General features: G+C 38.0%; 1 protein-coding gene across 1 annotated transcript in view; it reads left to right on the forward strand.

The window, feature by feature from the left end:
* PLCB4 (phospholipase C beta 4) overlaps positions 1–23,891 on the forward strand; it is a 184,002-nt gene that overhangs the window by 100,028 nt on the left and 60,083 nt on the right. Inside the window, exons 4-12 of the mRNA XM_082049841.1 lie at positions 1,123–1,223; positions 4,948–5,028; positions 5,330–5,389; positions 6,734–6,877; positions 16,078–16,157; positions 16,708–16,761; positions 21,253–21,334; positions 22,443–22,543; positions 23,159–23,216. Coding sequence (XP_081905967.1) covers positions 1,140–1,223; positions 4,948–5,028; positions 5,330–5,389; positions 6,734–6,877; positions 16,078–16,157; positions 16,708–16,761; positions 21,253–21,334; positions 22,443–22,543; positions 23,159–23,216 — 744 coding nt within the window. The 5' untranslated portion in view covers positions 1,123–1,139. The remainder of the gene's footprint in view (positions 1–1,122; positions 1,224–4,947; positions 5,029–5,329; positions 5,390–6,733; positions 6,878–16,077; positions 16,158–16,707; positions 16,762–21,252; positions 21,335–22,442; positions 22,544–23,158; positions 23,217–23,891) is intronic.

Raw genomic sequence — 23,891 nt, forward strand, 5'->3', positions numbered from 1 at the left:
CAGGAACTGTTCAGGTTACATTTAGCCCTGTGTCGTGCTGCTAGGGATGGTCAATAGGAGCTGAAGATTGGCAGTTGTCGGAGCGGGGCCCAGACAGGCAATGAGAGCAGGGTCAGGACAGGCAATGAGAGCAGGGTCAGGACAGGCAATGAGAGCAGCGTCAGGCCGTGTTTGCCTGGGGTCACATAATTGTGACCATGTGCTGTGTTCATCCCAAATATACCGTTTCACAGGATGATTTGCTGACATCTGTGAGTCAGTCTTATCTCACTGCTGCCGAGTGTATTCCCTCTCATGCAAGACTTTCTGCTTTAGTGACTAAAGGAATAACCAAGATACTGTGTGTCCTAGATGGCATTAGTAAGCAGGAACAACGCAGATGTACTTTACTTGAGATTAAATTAACTTTAGTATTTCAGAGTATGTAGCTGGGACCTTTTCTGGTGTAAAGCAGCATAACCAGGAAGACACCAAGGTGTTGGAAAGGATACTGGGTGATTTGTTAGTCTTTATTCTAGTATCTGTATGTTACGACTTTTGTATTATACTCTCAGCAGTTTTGTTCACATCCCTAAACTTACAGAGATGCACAATACTACTAGGTACTTTTATTTAATGCCTTGTGTTCCTAAACAGGTTTTTACCTTATGAATTTTGACCTAGATATTATCTATAATTTGAGTTATGCATAAAATACCATTGAAAATGTTAAGGACTTTATTTAATATAAATGGATTTTGCAATATAAAACACAAAGGAAAAATGTGGCTTGCTCATGTAGTATGCAATTTAGAATGTTAAAAAATAATCTGTCTGTGGTGGATCTGATGTTTTCCTGTGTTACTCCCAGCCTCATTTTATTCTAGAAGTGATGTAGCAGATATTGAAGCTAAAGCAATAGTGCAATTGTTTTTTCAAATCATTAAGTTCCGACACGTATTTTAAAGTTATGAAACAAAAATACTCGTTCGAGGAAAATTCTCCGTTTAGAAATGCACTATGACTTTTTAATAGTTCTGTGTGAAAGAAAAAGCTGAAAGTCAGTTTTCTATCCCTGCTTAGGCTTTGAAATACTCCTTTTAAAAGACAGTAATTGAACTCTGGTTTTTCATTCCATTTCAGGTTTTTCTTCTATAATCATGGCAAAACCTTATGAATTTAACTGGCAGAAGCCAGTTCCCTCTTTTATGCAAGATGGAGCTGTGTTTGATAGATATGAAGAGGTAAGAGGCCAGTTGCGTTTCATTTGCTAATCTCATTTAAATATGTAGATGTTACAGAATGTTTCATGTTTTGTTTTAATTGCACACAAATAAGCTTTCAGATAACTCCAGAAATGTGTGTGGGGAGGGAATACCAACACACTTTATTGCTACACAGATTTTTGCTTTTAAAAGGAATAATTTTAACATATATTTAATCCCTCTGATTTGAAATAAGCCTCGAAGAGTAGGGGAGATTTGGATCAAAATATATGTAACGTGCATAAAGCTCTCATCTTTGCAGATTCGTAAAGCACATTACTGAACAGAGTGAATCCTTCAATTTTTTGTACATCTATCAAATTGAGGTCGGGGGAAATATGTTTGAGTTTGGTTTTTTTAAATATATAAACTGAGGACCTGCATCTCACAAGGGGAAGTAAGAGAACACAAAACATTTATGTTCTGATTCAAATGTGTCATTTGAGATGTGGAGTGGTTTTATCTGCTTTAGAAAATCAACCTGTACTCCATCTGAAATATGATTACTATGATCCTGCTTTCAGCTGTGCTTTAATCCAAATCTATTAAAGGAATGCAAAACCGGACATTTTATACAGACAGCTGAAAATAAAGTGCTGAAACATGTACCTTATATTCAGCATTGATATGCCTGTGAGAACAATTTTATCAGCGTCTATTATTAATCTTGTTTGGACAGGAAATCTCTAAAAGTTTAAGGTAGCTCAGTAAATGCCTTCAGGTGTATTAGTATTTTCCTCTTATCTTCTGAAATGTAAGTAAAAGGTATTTTTTATCATGAGGCCTGCCAAGATAGGGATAGTTGTTTGCCCTGTATTCTCAGTTTTGGGGACAGATAAATTAAGAAGATACTAGTGGACAGTGAATTTCTTGTAAAGGAAGTTCGTAAAGTTTTATTTTTCTTCAGGAAATATTGCTCCAGAAACTCAGCCGGTGAGGATCCCAGTGAGGGAATACCGCGCATGGTTGTTCTCTTGCACCTTAGATGAGAAGTGCTCAAATGCTGGTGTGAGATCAAGAATGCTCAGTGAGGCACCTGCGTCCTTGATGTAGTGACAGGGAGAACGAGACATCTCAGAGAATAACACTTCTGGCACAGTGTACTCAGCAGATGCCCATGCAAGACTAGGTAATGCTGGGCAGACATGTGGTGAGATGTTGCACCAGAAGTGTCTCTCCTTGCAGCTGAATTTACAGCCTTACAAATCCCTGTAGAAAGGGGGTCCTACTTGCTACCCGTGGAGCAAAATGTTGTTCATTCATCCATGTGCTATTCCGCAGCTGCATTGCTTGCTGCAGTTTTCACTACCGTTTGCTCCAGGTCTGCTGTGGTACAGGTGGAAGCCTGGTTTGTTTTCTCAAAGGGGACTCCTCTGGACACATTAAAAGGCTTTACTTAGGTAACTAACTGTATATTTTATCTGCAATTTTCCAGGAATTATTGAGGGTTGTAAAAAGAACACTGACTCAGAAGTTAAGATCTGTAGCCTGTAAACAGTGAGCACTTGATGGTGTGGCTGTTTGATATTATGAGATTTATGATATACGAAGACTATTATTTAATTGTGTTGTAGTAGTAACAAGAGACAGACCATTGTTTTAGAAATGCTATGCAAACATAGCAAGATCCAATGCCTATACTTGCAATTTTCAAGAAAAATATTTCAGATCTAGGCTTCTAGTTTTCATAGAAGTTCTGTGTTTAATTCCCCACCTTAACAAAATACTTACATTGGGGAAATATATGGAAATATACTTTGATCCAAGCCTTTTCATGTTTGATAAAAGGTCTGAGTCTAGAACAGAGTTATCTCAGCAGAATATGGGAAATAAAAATCAGACATGATTAGGGGTCTTACTGGTGGTGGTGCACACACAGTCAGATGGCAGGTGCCTTTTTCTTACCGTACAAGAAGACAAACTGCAGAAAAGGTTATTTGGTTCCTAGAGTCAAGGCTGGAGTGAACATCAACATGAGTGCAGTTTACATAGGCACCTTGGTATAAACAACATTTTTGGTATATCTAAGGCTTTTCGATAGATGGGGACACAGTAAATGATAAAAAATTGCCTGCCTTTTATTATGTGAGTGATCTTTCTGGGAAATGTAAGATACACTCATTTGGATTGGTAGCTAGCTACATTTCTATTGAAACAGGGCTCCAAGGGCTGTAAAACTAGTAAATCTTAGGTCTTGGGCAACGAGCTAGTGCTATGGTGAAGGCAGGAAAATAAATGTTAAGGTGAAGAATGATGGGCAGAGCAGTTCATGCTGGAAACTCATGCCTAGTGGTGTTGGCTCAGACTGAGCTGTAGCAACTTTATACTTTCTATCTCAACTTCCCTGCCTCTAAAATTAACATAGTTGTTTGCTATTTGGATGGAAAACTGCAAGTGTCAGACCTTAAAACCTGTAAAACTTGTTTGAGGACCTAAAATGTTGTCCAGAAGTGGTAGACATCATCCAATAATTAATGTATCCGGGGAAAAGGAACAATTATCCCAAACACAATGTATCCCCTTTGGCTGTACCCATCTCAGGGGGCTCAGGGCTATTACATGTTGATCCAGGTTCTTACTTGCCTTTGTGCCTGATGTCAAGTCAGGCTAAGACCTGACTGGAATGTGACCTTAGCCCACCCCATGCCCTTGTTCCAGGGCAGAGGATAGATAGTCCTGGATAGACTTAGTGACTTAAATACGTAGCTGTCCTGGATAGACTTAGTGACTTAAAACCGTGCTCCGTGGATTTGAGGGCATTAGAGTTTTTACCTGGTTTCGTTACCTAAATTCCCATTGTCCTGTATGCAAGACTCTGAAAACAGCTGTGGATATTCATGTGCTTGCTGCCCTTGCTATATGCACAGGAGAGGACGTGGCGTTTTAGAAAGGTACCTCAGTCTCTGACACGGAACAAAGCATGGGGCTCTGAACCAGCAGGCAGTGCTGTAGCCTGCACACGTGCTTGTTGGTTTTCAATTAAGGAAGTCAGGAAGTCCTGCATCCTTTTTGTCTTTAAAAAATGATTGATTCTGCACAGCTTTATCCTGCATTTTAGCTTAATTTATGATCCGTTAATTGGGGCTGGAGGTGTGTGGAGGAAATTTCTTTTCTCATTCAGCTAATCTGATTTTTTTGCCTTGTGTATTCTCTTTGGTATGCCATTCATTCTTGATTTCTCTACAAATCAATGTCCTGCAAACTCTGCTTGCCATTTACTCTGGCTACAAAATGCTCATGGCATGCATACTGTCATGATCTAGCAGAAAAGTGCTTCCTAAATTCTGAATGTTAAAATAAAATGTCATTTGATCCTGGAGGTAATATTGGCAAATTATGTATTTTTAACCTTTATGTAGTTTGAAGCACTCAGTTTTCAATAATTTGTTTGACGTTCCATTTCATTAAGGTTTTTTATTAAGTAGGAATTGCTGCTTTTACTATACAAAACAAATCTTTATAGTTGCAAAGAAGTAGGAAAATAGTAGTTAGGTGCATCCCAATGTCTCAAATGGCAGCAAGAAGACAAATCATTAAAAATGATCGTTTTATAAAAGCCTGCCTCTCTCATTTCTGATTGCTTTGGGAATAGCAAATTCTTCACGCAGATTTTTGGGGAGAAATGTAATAATCTTTTTACAGTAAATAAATTTATTACATTTGTCAAACTCACTAAAATAATGGTCTATATTTTTTTCTATAGGAATCTTTTGTCTTTGAAAGCAACTGTCTCTTCCAAGTGGATGAATTCGGCTTTTTTCTGAGCTGGAAGAGTGAAGGAAAGGTATATTAGTTATGTCAGGAATATATATCAGATATTATAGTGTTTGCTTTATATTCTGGCTAGTTTAAAAAGATCTAATATATCCTGTTAGTTTATTTACAAAACTAGCCTTAGTTCTGTTATTTTAGAATTAACGGAAGTGAGGTCTTTAAGAGAGAATTAATTGATATAAAAGGGAAACACACTGTTTAGTGTTAATTAGCAGTGTTTTGCAAATAAGGTTGTTTATTTTTGCTGCAATTCCTAATGGAGCCATGTGTTGATAGACCTTTGAACTTGTACTTCTTTTTTTCCTTTTCAGGAAGGACAGGTATTAGAATGCTCCCTGATCAACAGTGTTCGTTTTGGAGCTGTACCAAAGGTACTCTATACTTAGTTTATAGTCTTTATTTAAACAAAGAATATTTAAACTGAAGGCGAAATGGAGGATGAAGTTAATTTCTTTAAAAAATACCAGCAACACAGCTTTAATTTTCAAATCACGGCATAAAGTATTAAGTTCTAAAGTCAAGTAATTCGGCTTGATTGCAGTAGGAATGTTCTGTCCTCTGGTCTTTCTGATGCAATGCAGTGCTCAGCTTCCAGAATGCACCGAAAGCTGAACAACAGGTGTTAAAAGCACATATCAGGAGTTTTTAATTATTTTGTAGCAGCGTATTGTGATACTTGCCTTAGGGATCTGGAAAAAATGTTTTGTATTCCAAATATTGTTCCTATCTTTTAAAAATTTGTTCTATCTTCTTGCTCTGTTGCATAAAACATAGAAAGTTTTGTTTGCATCCCTCTTCATCCAGTTAGATGGTCAGAAAGGGCAGCTGGTCGCTGTCTGCCATTTTGAAGAATACCCACAGAAGTACTAGCTGGAGAAACCCAAAGCTTGGGAAATATTTTCAGTAACATTCTTCAGAAGGAATACATAGAATTTTCTGAAGTGAATTGTGGGCCTCCCTCCTCTAAGCCTTTAGTTTAGAAGGTTTCTTGTGAAGCAAGATATCTGTTAACACCTCTGCATTTCCACTTTCATGTGTTAAGTGTGTCTGTGTTAACTGTAGATGACTATCTCTTAGTGATTCTCTTGGGAATCCGTAGCCTAAAATCTTTGCCACATAGAGAAGGGGCATGAGAAGTGGTGGTGCAGACAACCCCATGCTTCATGTGCTGACAGCCATGCCAATATGCTTCAGACTTCACTTCTGTCTTTACATAGGTAATTTGTTCTTTATGCCCATTAAATCTATAGCCCTTGACCCTCAGCCAAGATCTGTATGTATGATGTATGTCATACTTGTAACATCAGCTTATATGGTCTGGCTTATATGATTTGGCTGTTCAGAAACAGCCAAAAAGTCACACAGATCATAACACTCAGTACCTATAGACTTAACTAGATTGGAATAACTTACTTAGAGATTAATACTGTTCCTCTTTTTTTTTTTGATAAAAATATATATTATTTCTAATTTAACGTTATAATATATATTTGAAATACTTCACTCCTGAGTTCACACAATTATGCTGCTAATTGTTAGAATATATTGTTTTTCAGGTTTACACACAATTCTAAGTGAAAGCGCTCATTTCAGATGATTGGCAAAGGTTTAAAGGTGTTAATGTATATATATGGAGATGGGAACGCATCTTTACTATACTGCGTTGCATAACAAAAGTATTGCAAATGTAACAAGTTATTTATTCTGTTTAACAGGATCCCAAAATACTAACTGCACTTGAGGCTGTTGGAAAATCAGAAAATGAGTTGGAAGGACGAATAGTGTGTGTTTGCAGTGGCACAGATCTGGTGAACATCAGCTTCACGTTCATGGTAGCGGAAACCACAGAAATAGCCAAGGTATTTCACAATTAAACAGTGTGCGGGAGTTTAAAAAACAAAACAAAATGGAAAGCTCCTCAGCAGTACTTGATTGTTTTTTCCTGAGTAAATCGACCTGCTTGACTGCCTGAAATACCTGTTTTAATGTCTGCTGCACACTCTACAGAAAACCAGCAAACCTCCATTTGGAGCATTCTGTAACGTGTCTGTGTGCCATGGTGAAAGGAAATAGTGACTTTATCAGCCTCTGCGTGCATGGTGATCTGTCAGAATTAGACACTGAGACCATTAAGTATAGGACACAGCTTTCCCACAACTGTTTAGGCTTGCACAGCAGACTGTGTGATGGTCATGCAGTGCATCTGTAACACATAGGGTTGCTGAAGGGAAGTGCAATTACTTTAATTTTACTAATGGATAGAGCTCAATCCTCCAAAATTTTGTTCAGCGATAACCTAATTGTATTGTATGTTCATATTATTTAAAAGTACAAAAGCAGGAAAGAAAATTCTCTACAGTTAAGGGGATTCCAGTGTACCCAGTTTTTTTTCTGTTTCCCGTTGACATGGAACAGTCTTTAGAAAACAATGGTGCTTTTTTACACGTCATCTTTCCTTAGAGCTTAAAATTGCAGTTCACAATGCAAGTTCTGTGGCTCCACCAAGGCCTGGTACTTGATCTGTCTGCTGTAAACTGGTCTGAGAAACTTGATCTGGAGTACTGATAGTATGGTACTAACTTAAATCCTGAGGTTCAAGGCGTTTTTAAAATACACCTTTTTTGCTTTTCTTTTCTGATTGTATATGCTTAGGTTGTATTATAATCTATTTTGCCTGTGAGGTAAACATTGAATAGTGATTAGTAACACACACCTGATAAATCCCCACCTTTTAAACCTGAATATCTGTTTGCCAAAAGTGACATCACTAAATCCCTTGGCAGACCTGGTTGAATTTTCATTGCTTTGGAACCATACCTCTTTAAACACTGGCAGTACTGAGTAAACTCCATGATAGGAGACATACTTGTATAACTTACATGGGTACACTGAATTGATTTTACTGTGTGTATTTTCAGCAGGCTTTTAGGGAAATAACATGCCACAGTTATGTTTTGAAAACATTTAAGAAGCAAAGAAAAGCAGATGCTGGCACCATTCACCTTTATACTTAACCCAGCAGTGTCTCTGATTCATTCTGAAAAGAAAAAAGTTGAAGTTAAGTTTTTTAGCCACCTGAGGTCTCAATAAGCTGTATTAGACTAATTGATTTGAAAGGGGTAAGTTGGCCAGTTATATAGACTGTCACAACCAGTGAGCTGATTATGCTGTCTGAAAGATCTACTGCTTCATTAGCCATCAAGATACTTCTTGAAAGTGGTGTGTCATGCTGCAGACAGCTTGTGGGTGGACTCTCAGAGGCCCATAAATGTGATAGTCCTACATTTGGGAATCTTTTCACCAAAATATATATATTCAGAACTTGTCAACAATGGTGATCCACCTGATCTGATATGTTTGAGGCACAAGGAAGAGGGTAAAGTAGATCAAACCGAAAACAATTTGGAGCTTTCTAGGGTACCTTTGCTGGACATTTGGGAAGTAATCTGGCCTGTGCTGTGTTGGCTTTTTGTATATGGTAAGAACATCAGCTTGCTACTATACTTCTGTGTTAAAATAGTTTTCTAGGAGCTACCTGCACATAGAGCTCTTCGTGCTTAATTCTTCCTGTTTTTTTCATAAGGAGACATCTCTTTTCTGGGACATAATAAATTTCCTTTAGAAGAAGTGAGTCTTTGCAAGGCATTAAGTAGCTGTGCAGCTACTAACTGCAGTTTAAAACAGGCCTTGATTTAATCCATATTCAGAAGTAAGCCCCACTTGTGAAATGACAGAGGCAAGAGTTTAGAGAAGAAGGAGCAGTGATTATAGCTGAAGCAGCCCAGACATGTGTAAGGGATGCATCTGGACTGGCTTCTGCTGTTTCCTTCCATGATGTTGTGAGGAAGATGAGCGTTACTTGCTGTAGATCTTTTGTCCCTTGCTCAGATAAACCATGATCAGGATTGGTCGCCACCTGATTGGAATATTTTAAAATAAGGGAGTTTGGTGACAGATCTAAATACAAAAGGCCAGAACCTTTCTGCGCAGAAAGAGGGCAAAAACATATTCTGCTTCTGTAGATAGTATTTTAGAATGGGACAAGAAGTAATTGATACAGACTGAAGGCTGCGTTATAACAGGACTAAGTAGCCATGACAAAGAAGAAAATCAATTCAAGTTCCTGGCTTCTTCAGGCTGCCCGTGTGAGGAGCAGTGTTGGTGGAAAGCAGATGCTATGATGCGGATAGGGCAGGGTGGCAGAGCGTGGGGACAGTCCCGTAGGGGCGCCCTGACTGTGGCGGGTGAGCGTGCGCAGAGCTGCTGCCTGCTGTGGTCAGGGCTGCTCACAGGCTGGCTGTTGTGATGTGTCATCTTCTCTGCACATTCCTCTGCCTCTTGTAGCGATGTGCTCAGCAGGTCTGGCCAAGTCATCGCTGAGCTCCAAGTATAGCTATTCCAACAGCGAGAGTGTGTTTATTATCTCTCCACTTGCCTCCAAGCTTCAACTCTGGTATTTACATTCTATCTACTTAAATTTTATTGGTGTTTTCAGCTGAGAAATTGGTTTTCATTTCCACTCTTAAAACGAAACAACCACAAAATGGGGTGTATTCTGTCTCTGATTGCAAGCAGCTGTCGTGGTCCACTCCTAAAGCAACTCCACTGTGGAAGCTGAGAGCGACTGTAAAAGTTGGAATTTATTTTCTAATGTTTGGAATGCTGATTAAATCAGGTCATATAAATTACTGTGAGCTAAAATTAACACACACACACACAATATTAGAGGTGTGAGTGTATGTGTGTTTTTTTATTTTTGTTTCTCAGATGGACTTTCTGTGACCTAGTAATCTGATAATCTGCTTTTTTCAATCTAGGACATTTCAAAGGCCAATGAGTATTTGGGGTTGAATTTCCTTAGTGGAGAAGCGATGTAGTGCTGATGTGAAGCCTTAGAGTATGGTATGTAGGCTGGAGTAAGTCCAATAAGGCTGTTGTAGTTCAGCAACCCAAAATCTGGATTTCTTGTTGTCTTTGCTTAGCCACTTTGGCAATGCATTAAGGACTTTAATTTAAAAGATTAACCTAAGTCAAGTCAGCTCTTTTTGCATTCTTTAATATTACTGCGTACCAGGGGTAAATTCGTCCTGGCAGTTGTTCTTTCCCAGATCCAGCTGTTGTTGGGAAGAACCATCTCTCCAGCTGATAGTTTCCGCCCTTCTGCCAGAAAGAACTGTTCCCACTGCCCTGCTGACCAAGGACTTCATGTGAACACTCCTAATTCACTTCAAGGAAGAGCCATAGCATTAAGCTTAGGTCACCTATTTAGGGGCAAAGCTCACACCAGTGTTTAAGATAACCTGGCTCTGGGAAGTGCTGATGCAGATGATTTTTTTGGTGGTAGGCAGGGATGGGAACAGCTGAAGGGGAGACAGGCTGGGAAGGAGAGCGGAGTAACCTTTTACACTGGCATAGCTGGATTTGATAGAAAATAGACATTTTCTACTGGTGTTACTCACCGAGACAGAGAATCACACATTGATGGCTAAACTGTGAGGCACCAGCATGAACAGCACGTGCTGAAATGCTTTATTACTCATATGCTAACAAATAACTTCAAGTAAAAGGTGAGCTTTATCTTACAGCTAATAATAATATGGTATTGAAGATGAAAGCATTTCATTTTGACATTCTTAAACTTCTCAGCTTTTCAGTTGGAATATTTTTTTCATTCTAAAATTGATTTCAGTTGGTTTAAAATGGTTAAGCGGACCACTGTGGTTTTGTTAAGATGAAGCACTTCAAGCTGATCACTTTTGTTGCTGTTCTACTGTATGGCTCTTTTTGACTTACCAAAAAGTTCTGTTTCAGTTGATAGTGACTTTCTTCCATGAAACAAGCTGTTAATTATTTGCACAAATCTTATTGGTAGGAGGGAAACTAGAAGGTAGCAGAAGATTCCCACAGGAATATCTCACAGTCACATTACATAAAAGTTCTGTTTTCCCATCGCTTTGGTTTGTTTTGATGTTTCAAAGCAAAACTTTCCAAGAAACCTGCAGAACATACTTGAACAGATCTCTAAAAGTCTACTGCTGCTCTCCTTGTCCCGTTATGTTAGTACATAACTTATGTCTCATAACTTATGTCTCATAGCCACGTTTCTAAACTATGACCATCTTTATATAACCACAGCTTACGTGTGTAGGTAGCCATGTGCCAAGTATGTAATACCATGTTTTCTAGAGAAATCTTCATATCCTAGCCAGCCTGTGGTTAAGCATTTGTGATTTCAATGCGCTTGCTTTTCTGCTTCTTCATGTACTCTCTTGTCTATGCCACCTGGAGTTCTGAACAAATCGAAAAGTTCAGCCCTGGTTCTCCATAGCCAGGAGGTCTCTTTCACTGTGTAAAGCTCCACTGTGTTTGTCTTAGTCTGTATACAAAAGCAGCCAAAGTGTGTTTTCCAGCCACTTTCTGAGCAGACCCCTCAAATGCTGGAAAAATCATTGTGGGTTGGAAAGCTTTGTTCAAGTGGGGAAGCACATCAGGGAACTCCCAACACAGAGTGTTTGTATGAGCCTCAGCTTGCTTGATGAAATACTTGAAAGCAGGAAGACTCCCTTTTATCTTTGTAGCAATACCCTGCAAGCCTATGCTGCAGTTGGCCAGGTAGGGGATGGGTTTTACACCATCACTTGTCTGCTCTCCTTGCTTTTGCGTTCTTACAGTAGAGGTATGGTAGTTTTCGTAGAAGAGAAATTACTTTTGAGACATCTGCATTGAGAGAACAGGGACATCTACTGGTCATAGTCTCAGTGAAGGAGGACGAAGTACCAGGGAATCCTGCCAGGCTGTGCCTGTCTTGGTAAGAATTGGGAAACTTGGTTCTGTTCTCTGTGGGTTTTCTGAACCTTCAAGGTATCAAGGCCTTGACTCTGGCAGCCAGTCACAGGCACTGAATACCGAAATCGGAGAGCAATGTCTCCTTGCCTCCTCAGCCTTCCCGATGCTTGAATCAAGTAGAGGGCAACTGTGGAGAGACTGCACTGTGAAAAAGTGAAGGTAAAATCTCAAGAGGTCTGGATAATACTGACCTCATCTGTAAGTAAGCCATGCGTGACCTTGTCTAGAATTTAATGAGCTGTAGGTTGCAGTGATTTTTAGCCTTTCATAAATTTTACTCTTTTTAACTCTTCTAAATGAAATGTTGATGGCTAAAAGAGAGCTGGGAGGTCAAATTTATCTATGCGCCCTGCCACAGCTGCCAGTGTGTCTTCGATGAACCCCAGCTAATGCAAGGTCACTAAGTGCCTCAGAAGCATTTGAGTACGACAGCAAAAGCTGAGAGAGTGCTGCTTTGATCAATTTTTCTTGCATCTTCTCCTTATAGAGATATTTGACAATATTGGATCTTGTTTGAGCGAAGCAACAGTCTGCTTAGTCCAGCCTGCAGTATACTTAGATTTTTGCCTCTTGTGTCAGCCTAAGGGTCTGTGTTTAAGGTGTGGTTGACTTTAGTTTTGCATCTTTACATCGTGGTTGTTTCTCTGGGCTTAGATATCAGGGCCCAGATTCCTCTTTCATATGAACCTGGACTAATTCTTGGTATATAGAGAGCCATTCAGGAATTACATTGGCAGAGTAAAGGTACTGAGCCATATTTTGAAAATCTGAAAATATTTAGCACTAGCATCACTAAGAATCAAACGTCTCATGTACTTCTGTCAAAAACATTTTCTAACTCTGCTTTCTGTAGGACCCAAGTGAAGTGTTTCCTATCTACCACATTTCAGAATTTCAACTTATTATAGGATTTTCCTTCTTTGTAGACGTAGTGATTTTGAAATGCTAAGCATGAAAAGAGAATTGAGGATCTTTATCCTCGTTTGCTTACATAGGTTTACAGGTCTTTCAGCTTCACCTGTAAAACAAGGAGTGTTGTCACAGCATACAAGAAAGGCTGCTGCTATATTCTTCATAGCACATTGCCTGAGAAAAATCTGAGATGCTCTTTCATCCCTCCCACAGGGTCATCAGACAAGTGTACATTAAATCTGGGAATGGTTTGTTGTCAGGAAAGCAATATATTGCCAGCTTGACGTTTGTCAAGTATTCAGGCTTTGGATATTTTGTGAGTATCTGTGCGCTGGATCACAGTGCCTTAAAAGTGATTATGAAGATAGTTGTTATTTGGAGACTATTCTGGCTCAAAAGGACAAAGTTCGAATGTTTGGCACTGAGCCTGTATACTAATCAACAGATGAGGAAGTTTTTTTGTCTTATGTCATTTGGCTTTTAGATAGTACGTTCACAATCCAGAAGCATTTCATTCTTTTTCCTTAGCTCTCTTATTAGTTTAGGGCCGGCTGGTAACTGTGAGGAATATCTGATGAAACGCTCCAGAAATTGCTTTAGCCTCAAACTGAAGTACAAGCAGGCAGATGCTGCATTGTAGTGGTGCTGTGTTGAGTGGAACAGACGGGCAAATGTGTCTCTCAAACTGCTGTGTCTTACCCAGGGGACATTGTGCCATAGACAGACAGAGACTCTTAGGTTACTCCCTTACTTGATGCCAGCAGAGATGTGATGATTTTGTGGCTTTTCAGTGTTTGGCTGTCGTTCTGTGCTCTTCTGGTGTGGGAGAATGCAGTTCCTGATTTGGCATCTCTATCAGGAAAGGGCATTATCACTGAAAAAAGATTAGGGAGTCCTCTAAAGTGGGAATCATCAGGACAGTTCCTGCAAAGAAATTACTCGCTAAGTGATTAGCGTATTGATTTCTCTCTATACGTGTTTTCTTTCTAGTGGTGTTGCTTTTTGGCAACTGTTCTTGACTAAGAGAAGTAACTTCAGAACTGAGTGCTGCATAACCTTAGTTTAAATGTTAGATTTTGTTTTATCAGGTGTAGCTGCAATCAGTTGCCTTCAAATCAAAATGAATCTCTGTGAGTTTATTTCCTGTTGAAACGGTGATATTGCTGGTACTACTCCAATGGTGGTTTTAGTAGAAAAAAATGGGAGCTTTGAAAGACTGAAGCTTATTTACGACATGCGTTTTGTGTAATTTAATTTTATAAAGGGTTTTTGTTTGCAGTGAATATGTGTCATTTTACTTTATGGGTCAGTGTTGAAAGGTTGAGGAGCTTTTAAGGGACTACTGGCTAATCCAGATCATACAAGCATATACTTTTGTATAGCTTTGACAGTGTTAATACAGCAGTAATTTACATTTTACTGTTCAGAGGAAAAAATAAAAAGAGAAAAACAAATAAACCACCACACGTATATAGTTGAATGATAATAATTGAATTTCGATGGTTCTAGGAGGTGGAAATGGATGTAAGGCTTGTTCATGCATTTATCCTGAAATCATCACTAGCACTAATCCTATATCATCTTAGGTAAGCAAACATTTGTAGGAGAAGATTAGTGTTCCCTAAGTCTGTCCATGGCTTCCAGTTATATTAGTTCTAATAAATAATATATTTTCCCATGAACCTTGCTTTCTTTATAGCCCTAGGCAAGTACCTCTGTACTATCCATACTGAGTCATCTTATCCATACTAAGTCATCTTATCTATGCAGTTGGGAAAAGAAAAATGGGAGGGCAGACTGTTACTGGTGGGTTGTTTTCAGGCATGAAAACACACCTGAGAAAACCTCAAACACTTGCTTTTCTCATAAGTCAGACTTCTATTTTTAAAGGATACGCACTTATTCCATTAGTTTGCATATTCTATTCAGTACTTCTTAAAAAGGATAGTTTGAAAAGGAATAATTGAATATTAATGTATGTCTTAATAAATGGCTACTTTTCCTAAAGCAAAATAGATTTATAAGGTGAATTTTTAAGTCTGATTAAGAATTTCCTGTTTAAAAAGAAGTTTGTGATGTGCTTGTAGTATGTCACAAATACAAGTGGATGCTGAAGCGTGTTTATCTACTGAATTGGCACCTTAGAGCTTGTTTTAGCCCGTAGTGCTTTACTGCCTACAGTTTACAATATGCCATTTTCCAAAGACATTAGTATTCCTCCTATATAAATGATTTTTTTTTCATCTGTTTTGTAGATGTACAGCACTAATTCATGAAAAGGAAAATATACTCATCTGCATCTATTTATAAGTGTCAAATTCTGGATCCTGCCCAAGTCAGTTCAAGCTGCATGCACAGAATTTGGCCAGAAGCAAGAGGCTTCTTTATTCATAAGGTTAATGTTAAGCAGTGGACCAAATCCCATCTCTGTTCCACCAGTGTAAATTATCTGTTAAGTAATCCTAGCATTACAATGGCATGATGGAGATTGAACTTGGCTTGTAGTGCTGTCATTTTTTTTCTCTTCCTATAGCTTTATCCTGGCAGGATTCTTGCTGAAATCAATGAGTGTTTGTGTTAGGGCCTAATCCTTAAGCTGCTTCTATACAGTACTGCAAAGTCTAGGTACAAGCCATAGTAGAAAAAATATATCCATGAAAAGGAATTGGATAAGTGCTGTAATGCTGCTTTTGGCTGAGGGTCATCCCAATGATAACTGGAATGTTTCACTTTTTAAGGATGAAAGTAAGCAGGACTTGAATATGCAACAGGGTGTCAGATGAGGCCAGCATCACCGAACAATTGATGTGCTTCCCTGTGGTTTGCTCTAGCTTATTAATATTTTGTTACATTCCTTTTCTAAAACTTGACCAGTTAATATATGATCACATATTGTATAATGTTGCTTAGTAATAGCTAATATTGCCAGCCGCAACTGAAAGGGAGGCGTATGTTTATATGGGCTATAAACAGAAGGCTTAATAAGTCAATCAACAGACTGCTTGCCTTTGTTAACAATAAACTGTTTTAATAGCACCGCTGATGCTACATGTCGTACTTGGAAGAATGGAAAGCACAATCACATTGTTTAGTGAAGGATGAAATAGTAATAGGTAAAATGTGGCTGGACTTTTCTGTGGCATTATAGGCTGTGAAGTGGGCAGCTTTTTTCCTCAACTCAGGTTATTAACATTATCCTTAGCTGCAAGGAAGAAGAGCCTTCCCCCACGACAAATTTTCCTACTTTTTTCCCCTCTTCTATTTTCCTAATTAGGTATTTCTGTATTTTCGTGTTTTTCAGCAATGGGTAGAAGGGCTTGGATCCATCATACATAACTTTAGAGCTAACAATGTCAGTCCAATGACATGTCTCAAGAAACAGTAAGTTTCATTCCTCCCCTTTCTCCTTTATTTTTCTTTGCTTGTATTTTCCTTGTGTTTTATTTTTTTAAATAATATTTTGTTTTTCATAGTTCAACATTTGCAATCACAAACCACTGTAATAAAGAAAAGGGCAGTAAATTAGTTTAGGTTTTATCTTTCATTGCAACCAGAAGAAGTCTAAAGTCTATATCTGGCACCTGCCCAGGAGCAATTATATATATATTTAATTTAATGATATTGTATGTTTTAGTTATTGTCTGGTTTGTTCTTTTATTGATGCATATGCAAACAAAACCCCATGAGTCTTTCTTGTCTTCATACTCGTTTTAGTTGATGTACTGTTTCTTTTGCGATGCTTTTTGCCTTTACCGTTACAGAACTGCTCTGCCTCAAGCACTAAATGGTTAAAGAAAAACGTTTTTATTACAGAACAATTATTTGTTTATACTCATTTCACAGACATGCCAATAATCTTAATCTAAATATAAGTATCTAGATCCCAATTTTAATAAATAGCATTTTTAAAACATTCCATTCTTGATTTCAGCTGGATGAAACTGGCTTTTCTAACAAACACAAATGGGAAAATTCCAGTTCGGAGGTAAGCATAACTGGGAGTTCAGGTTTTTATCAGGTACTGGTTGTATAATGTTAATAAAATTCTGTGACATAATAATTAATTATAATATCAATTTTGTTACTAATACATATATAAAAATAAGTACAGAACTAGACAAACTTAGCCAAGTTCTCTACCTCCTTGGTAAACTAGGCAGGACTTTATTTTTTCTCCATTGTAATGAAGATATGAGTGCTTGTAATTATTTTCAAAGTCATTTAGAGCTGAGAGCATTGGTTTTCTCAACTTCAAACTCCTTAAACTCCAATATGGGTTTTTCAGTTGTAAAAATTAACAAAATACTTAGCAAAAGAACCATAAAAACTTACAGGCCAGTTAAGGACAAAAAGGTACATTTTAAAATGTAGTTCCTTGTAAAAGAGACAGATACAGCTCTGCCAGAAATGCTTTTGCTTTTACAGGAACCCCCAGGATAATATTTGAGTTCCTCCACATGGTAAAAGAATCGTTGAGTTAGTTGTTGTTGTTAACAGAAAGCCTAAAACAGTGTATTTCTTTTTGTACAGCTATTAACTATTACAATTACTGACTTCCCATCCTCTGGCTAGGCAGTAATTCTCCCCCCTCCTGCTCTAGAAATTAATTCTTGCAGTTACATTGAGCTTCTTTCCTCCTTACGCATTCTGTGAAAACCACACTTTTGGTGCATGCTGTTTTTTCATAAATAGAAACTCACAGAAGGGAGCAAGAAGGAGGACTTTGTAAGATAAGCCTCACAGAATGTTTTTTATTAAGGAAGAAAGAGGATTTTGCATCTATGGAATCTGCAAAAAGACAAAGGGCCTGCCATGCTGCCTTACAGGTTTCTTTAATTTCATGACTCAAGTGACACCTTGACAGTGTTAAGGCTGCTTCAGTGTATTAATCTTTCACCTTTCATGTTGCCAAGCCCCTACTTATTTCTCAAACTTGAACTAAACTGCCATGGGGCACCTTCTGTGCAGAAGTGCCATGAGGAATATCAAATGAAGGGTAAAGATAAGGGAGAAATACTACAGAGGCAGATTCATTTTCAAGACTCCAGAGTTTTATGCCTTTGTTTGAACATAGAGCTTTATTCCTTGGTATGAATCTATAGGGCATTAGCTTGTCTGAAACCGTTTATGCCTTGAAATATTTTACCTTGCATTTAGTTTGCAGTATGAATTTGTAAGGGCTCTACTATCCCATGCTGTGCAGAGGGAAGCTGATTCTTCTTCACATCTGGATGTTCTAAGGAATGTGCCATGTTGGCGTGGGTGAATGTAGCAAACTTTTGGGGTGACAGGACTAGGAGAGGTGTCAGTGAGAGGCTGAGGGACAGGCGTAGAGGAGGAATATGAATGAAGGGGAAAAGCAGTTTGGGGATACAGGTAGGAAGGTTATTTTCTCCTGGCAGATCTATTAAGCTGTAGGAATGTGTATCACCAGATCACCTTTAGCTCATTTTTACATACAAGTGCAGTAAAACACCAAGAGAAATAAAAACTCATCTGAGAAATCAGAGCTCCTTGCATTTCTTTTCAGGTTTAAGACAGATTTTTACAGCTAGCACATGGCCATAGGGAATGATGAGCCTTAAGAAGCTGAAACTCCTTAGGCTTTTGATGGTAGATGGCATGAATATTCCTGATTCCTCATTAGTACAGTTGGGCATTGCAGAGTGATAAACGTTCTTCTTCTCCTGGATTTTAATGTACTCTGGGGCATAAATCTCTTTCTATCAACCTACTGTGTATGGGAGAGAAGAAATTCTGGCAATTAGTTATATGAAAACCTTAGGAGAGCACGGATTAGTCTGTTGGACTTTAGTAAATTTTAGCAGTATGAGTCTAGAACTACATCTACAGATCTTACAAGGACAGGGCATTTGGTAAGATATTTTATATCTTCAGATTTTAACACTACTGTAAATGATGACTAAAAAGGTCAGCCTTTAAAGAAACTGATTCTATTTGGTTTCTGCAACTTTCTGTTGGCAGAAAATGCACAAGTTGCACCTGTTCAGCTAGAGCCTGTTTAGAAATGAGCTTTGCTCAATCTATGCTTATCCCTTGAATAACTACGTTTAAAAGGATTTAAGCTAATTTAGCTTCTAACTATGAAAAAATATATATAAAAAAATGAAAAAGCTAAGCTATGAAAAATGAGGCTTACATCTGTTTTACCGTATAGCTTAAGTTAATTTTGCAATTACACTTTTTTGATAAATATGCTTTGTATTGATTACTCCAGAGTGTCTGGAAGACATATGTTTCAATACTTAGATGGAAATCGTAGTTTTAGATAATTTCTTCTACAGTGTAGGCAGTGGTACTTCCAGTTCTAGCAAAACTGATAAATTCAGTGGAACCACGATAAAAAATTGAACAGTTTATGTGTTGGCTTGATTTTTTTTTAAGTAATGGCTGGAAAGTGGTGAAGGTCTGAAGTAACAAAGTCATTTAATCCATCAACAGGCACGATAGATTCGTACCCCTCAGTCTCAAATTTGAGAAATATTTTGACTATTTATGAGCAAGTAGATTGACATGTTAGCATAAAAAGCCCCAAACCACAGTAGAACACGAGGAATAAACACCCATATGTATGTATCGACCAGTAACTTGCCTGCATCTGAAATAGCCATATTTCTTCCAAGATGTACAACAAGGGGAATGTAAATCTGCTCAGATGAAGTCTATTCTGACAGAGTGAAAAGTAGTTTTATTCACAATATCCTTAGCAAAATGAAAGTGTCATGCTGTATTTTTACAATCTTTTCTGATTCATGCAGTCTTTTCCAGACTGTTGCTTTCATTACAAATTACTGCTATGTTTGCTGTCGTCTTTGGTGAAATAAAAAATAGTTTGGCATCAAAAAATAAGTTCCCTGCAGCCATGGAATATTGGCTCACAGTTTCTGATTAATTACTTATGCTTTGAACTTGCGTTTTACATGACATTTATTATTGAGGCCCGATTCATTAGCACAGGCATATAATTTTTTACTGGGCTTGGAGATAGGTTGTAAATTGTAGAGCTCTGTGGTTTCGAATGGATAGAAAAATAAACGCCTGAAATTTTTTAAGAAGCAAGTGCCTAAAGTTAAATTCAGTCTATATTTTAGTGAAAACATTTTGGTACTTATCAGCTTTGGAAAATCAAATAACTTATTTAGATGCCTAAATAGGGACATAGAAATCTAACCGTTGTAAGAACCCAGTAAAAAAAGACCAGGATTTTTTAAAATATTATGTTATCATTTAGATCTTCGGCTTTCTGATCTTAATTTTATTAGTATGAAGATCTTTACAGAGGCGGTTTAGAGTATTTTGGAGAGTAAAACAACTGAATTGCCATGGCAACAAATAACAGCAACAGTTTCATGTCTATCACCATGTGAAATTATTTAGTATGCATGAGATTAACAAAAAAATCTCAGCAAACATTTGTCTCATTTGATGATGAAAAGCAACATATTCTTGTCAAGCAACTGTAGAGTCTTTCCCAAAGTGCAACTTTTGTTAGCATTAGAAATAGATGTTGCATACAGCCTTCTGTTGTGGGACACATCATTTTAGCTTAGACCCTACACAGAGGGAAGGAGAGCTGTCAAGTTTGGATCTACTTTTCCAGAGTTAGAGGTTGTTCAAATTCATCTCAAATGGAAACAGGAATAGACCATACGCTTCCACATTAATCACACCAAATAGCTAAGCTTTAATTGGATTTATTTAATTTCAAGTGAAACCAGTTTGTCAGTCTCATGCATGGTGAAAACACTCCTGTTTTGCGGAAGGAGGTGGATGTTAATCAGTTTGGTGGAAATATTTAAGTGGCAGCTGAGGTCTTCGTAAATGAGTTGTGCTTAGTATGTCCAGAGCGTGGATGTTCGTAAGGTGAGGGAGCATTTGAAGGGAGGAGGGAGCTCTGCAGCTGGCAGGGGAGCCGGGAATGAGATTCAACATGCATGGAGGAGTCTCTTGCTGGTAGCGACTGCTTGAAAAAGAAAGAGGGAGAAAACTGCTCTTGGCAACGGTTCCTGCCAGCCTCCTGGGTGCTGGGAAGCCTGGGTTAATGCTTGGAAAGGAAGTCACCACAACCAGGAATGGCTGGAGCCACCAGTCTCCTCACCTGCAGAATCTACTACTTTTTAAACACAGTCATTTATCTATGCATGGGGTTTAAAAGAGCCAACAGAATAACGCTTTGCATGGCTCTGTATCCCAGTATATTGGAAAAAACCCTCTTCTGTTCTTTTTGCAGTTCATTATTTTGATATATTTTCTAATGGATAGCTTGTAGGCAGAGCACTGCTGCCCTATGAAGCTTAGGGCAGTTTTTCAGCTGAGCTATTACTTGGAAGATGCTTACATTCATCATTTGAAGCCAGAGGAAAATGTTGGCAGTAAAAGCAAAAAGAGAGAGAAGTGAGTGTTTAAGAAGTGACTAACATTTCTCCTTTTTTTCCCCCACTCTTTTTTGTTTTAGCATTACCAGAACCTTTGCATCAGGTAAAACAGAAAAAGTGATCTTTCAGGCACTTAAGGAATTAGGTCTTCCCAGTGGAAAGGTATGTAATGGTTTTGAAGAACTTTTTTTGCATACAAAAAAGTTGATGAATCATTCACATTCGTAGCTGTGATCTAAGTCATTTGCATCACACAAAAACATGCCTATTGTTCATAAGTAACTTATTCATCATGGTGGGTTGTTTACTAAAACAGAAATGTAATTAAATGTGGATGACATAGTGGTCCTTAAACTGCTTAGATGAAGCTTCCTTTCTTTTCAGTTACAGACTACCTTTCATGCATTTATACAAAGTATATGAGCACAGAATATGGACGTGATTTTTGTGTGTGTGTGCTGCCCTCTCAGCCACATTTCTTGGATTTCTCCTGCTCTTTGTCCCCTCCTGTTGGAGACCTGCTGTCCAGCTCTGTCCCACTCGCAGCAGGAGGCCCTGCCAACAGCCCTGGAGAGGTGGTGCCTGCTGACAGTTGCAGCTTGGTTTTTTGGCTTTATTCCCTGCCCAGGCTCTCCCTTCTTTCCTTTTGGAGCCTCCAGCCCTTGGTTCTTGGCCTGTCTGCAGCAGGTGCCTGGTGAGGGGCAGCCCTGCAGGCTCAGCTCGCCGTCTCCAGCCAGGGAGAAAGACGTGAATCCCCAGCTGTCGCAGTGCTTGGCACCTGAGATGAAAATGTTCCTCTCTGCTGCAGTGCTCATCTTGTTTGGAGGAGGACATCATACTGAATGTATTAATGTTAGCTCATAGAAATTTTACATGCCCTGTATGAGAGTTGCTTTGCTTTTTAAAACCATTGCACCAAACCTGAGACTTTATCTCAACGTTCCTTGCCTTCTGTATAAGAATCCTGAAGTTTGTATGCTATTTGGGTTTTTTTTTTAAGCTTCAGAAGAAAAATAGAGACTTTTTCAGTTCTGTGTTTATGTAGAATTAATGTTACTGTGAGGTCAGAGTATAAGCGCTTCAAACAGATTTGTGATAAAGATGAATTAAGAACTGTTTTCAGAAAATACAAAAGAGACTAGGTAACCGTATATTAGGTAAAGAGTTAAAAACGTTCTCGATTGCTTTTGCTGATCTAAGATATGCTCTTGGGAAAAGAGCATATTAGTTCTCTTTTGCTGGATAAATGTACCTTTGCATTTTGTTACAGAATGATGAAATTGAACCTGCAGCATTTACTTACGAGAAATTTTATGAGCTCACCCAAAAGATATGTCCCCGAACTGACATAGAGGACCTTTTTAAGAAGATGTAAGTTCAAATTTAATATAATTTTGCTTTAAACTAATTTTGCCATATTTTTAGTCCATATCTAATAGTAATAGAACAAGGTAAAGATTATCTAACCTTGAATCCTAGTAGCATCAGCAATATTTTAAGAGAAACTCAAGTCTATGTTTTTCCCCTTCCCTGTCAGACTGTTAATGTAAAAGTTCACTCTCTATTTTAGAGCAACTTTTACATGAATTAGAGAAAGCACCTGGAACTTTTTTTTTTTGCATTGGCTTTACTAACTACTGTAATTTTAACTTGCTCCTGTAGGTGATTAACAAAGTATGTGAACTAACTAAATTAAATAAGTAATTTGAAGTTTTAAAAGTTTCGTCACTCAATTTATTCTCAGCCGGAGGACTTACATGTTGTTTTATGAAGTAATGTTTGTTAAGTTATAGGAAGTATTGGAGATATACTGTGCCAAGCATAGATAGTTAGTATGTTTTCTATGACTGTCCATTTTAAGGTTATAGAGCTACTTCAGGTAGAAAAGTAGGTGGTTTTAAAAGTATCAACAATGTCAACATGTAAATCATACCTACTGTAGCATCGTATATGAAAACTTACATTCTCTAATAAATTTCTTTTCAGCAATGGAGACAAAACTGATTATTTAACGGTAGACCAATTAGTGAGCTTTCTAAATGAAGTAAGCTTTTTCATACATTAACTACCATACAAGTCTGTCTGCAGTGGCTTGCTTCTTCCAATCTTTCCATTGCATGAATCATGTCATTATTTGCTGTGCTTTTGATCCGCTGATCTTTCCATTATGGTAACATCCAGGTGCAAAAATCAGCTCCAACCTTGTCTGTTGTTGTGCTTTCTACATGTTGGCTTTGCAGATTGCATCTGTTGATTACTTGCTGTTGTGCTATGTTGTGTGTTATGTATGTTTTATACATTTTACACTGTTACATTTAATGCAGTTTCAAGTAAAATACACCTGGTATTTTATTATAAGCAGTTACTTTACCTGTCGGCCACAGCTAAATATATCTGGTAGTCCTTCTGAATAACAGGAAAAATGAAGTAGGCTTTTATAAACAGTGGTTTGATTCTTCGCAACAGTATTATTTCGATCTATTATAAATCTAAGAGCTAAGAGGGTATTTTAAGATTTTGTATATGTTTTTTTTAAATACTATATCTGCAGAAAAAGAGGAAATATTTTTATTGCTCTATTTCCCTAATGCAGTTGTTGACAAGAGTATTTATTAATAGCATTTCTTAAAAATATCATGAGTGTGCAAAGTAGTTCAATAAATAGCGTGGGGTTTCTATTCCTAAAGCACAGTAAGTTATAGAAGATGGACTCATTCAG

Source organism: Streptopelia decaocto, assembly GCF_964273445.1.
Source record: "Streptopelia decaocto genome assembly, chromosome: 3".
Taxonomy (NCBI): Eukaryota; Metazoa; Chordata; class Aves; order Columbiformes; family Columbidae; genus Streptopelia; species Streptopelia decaocto.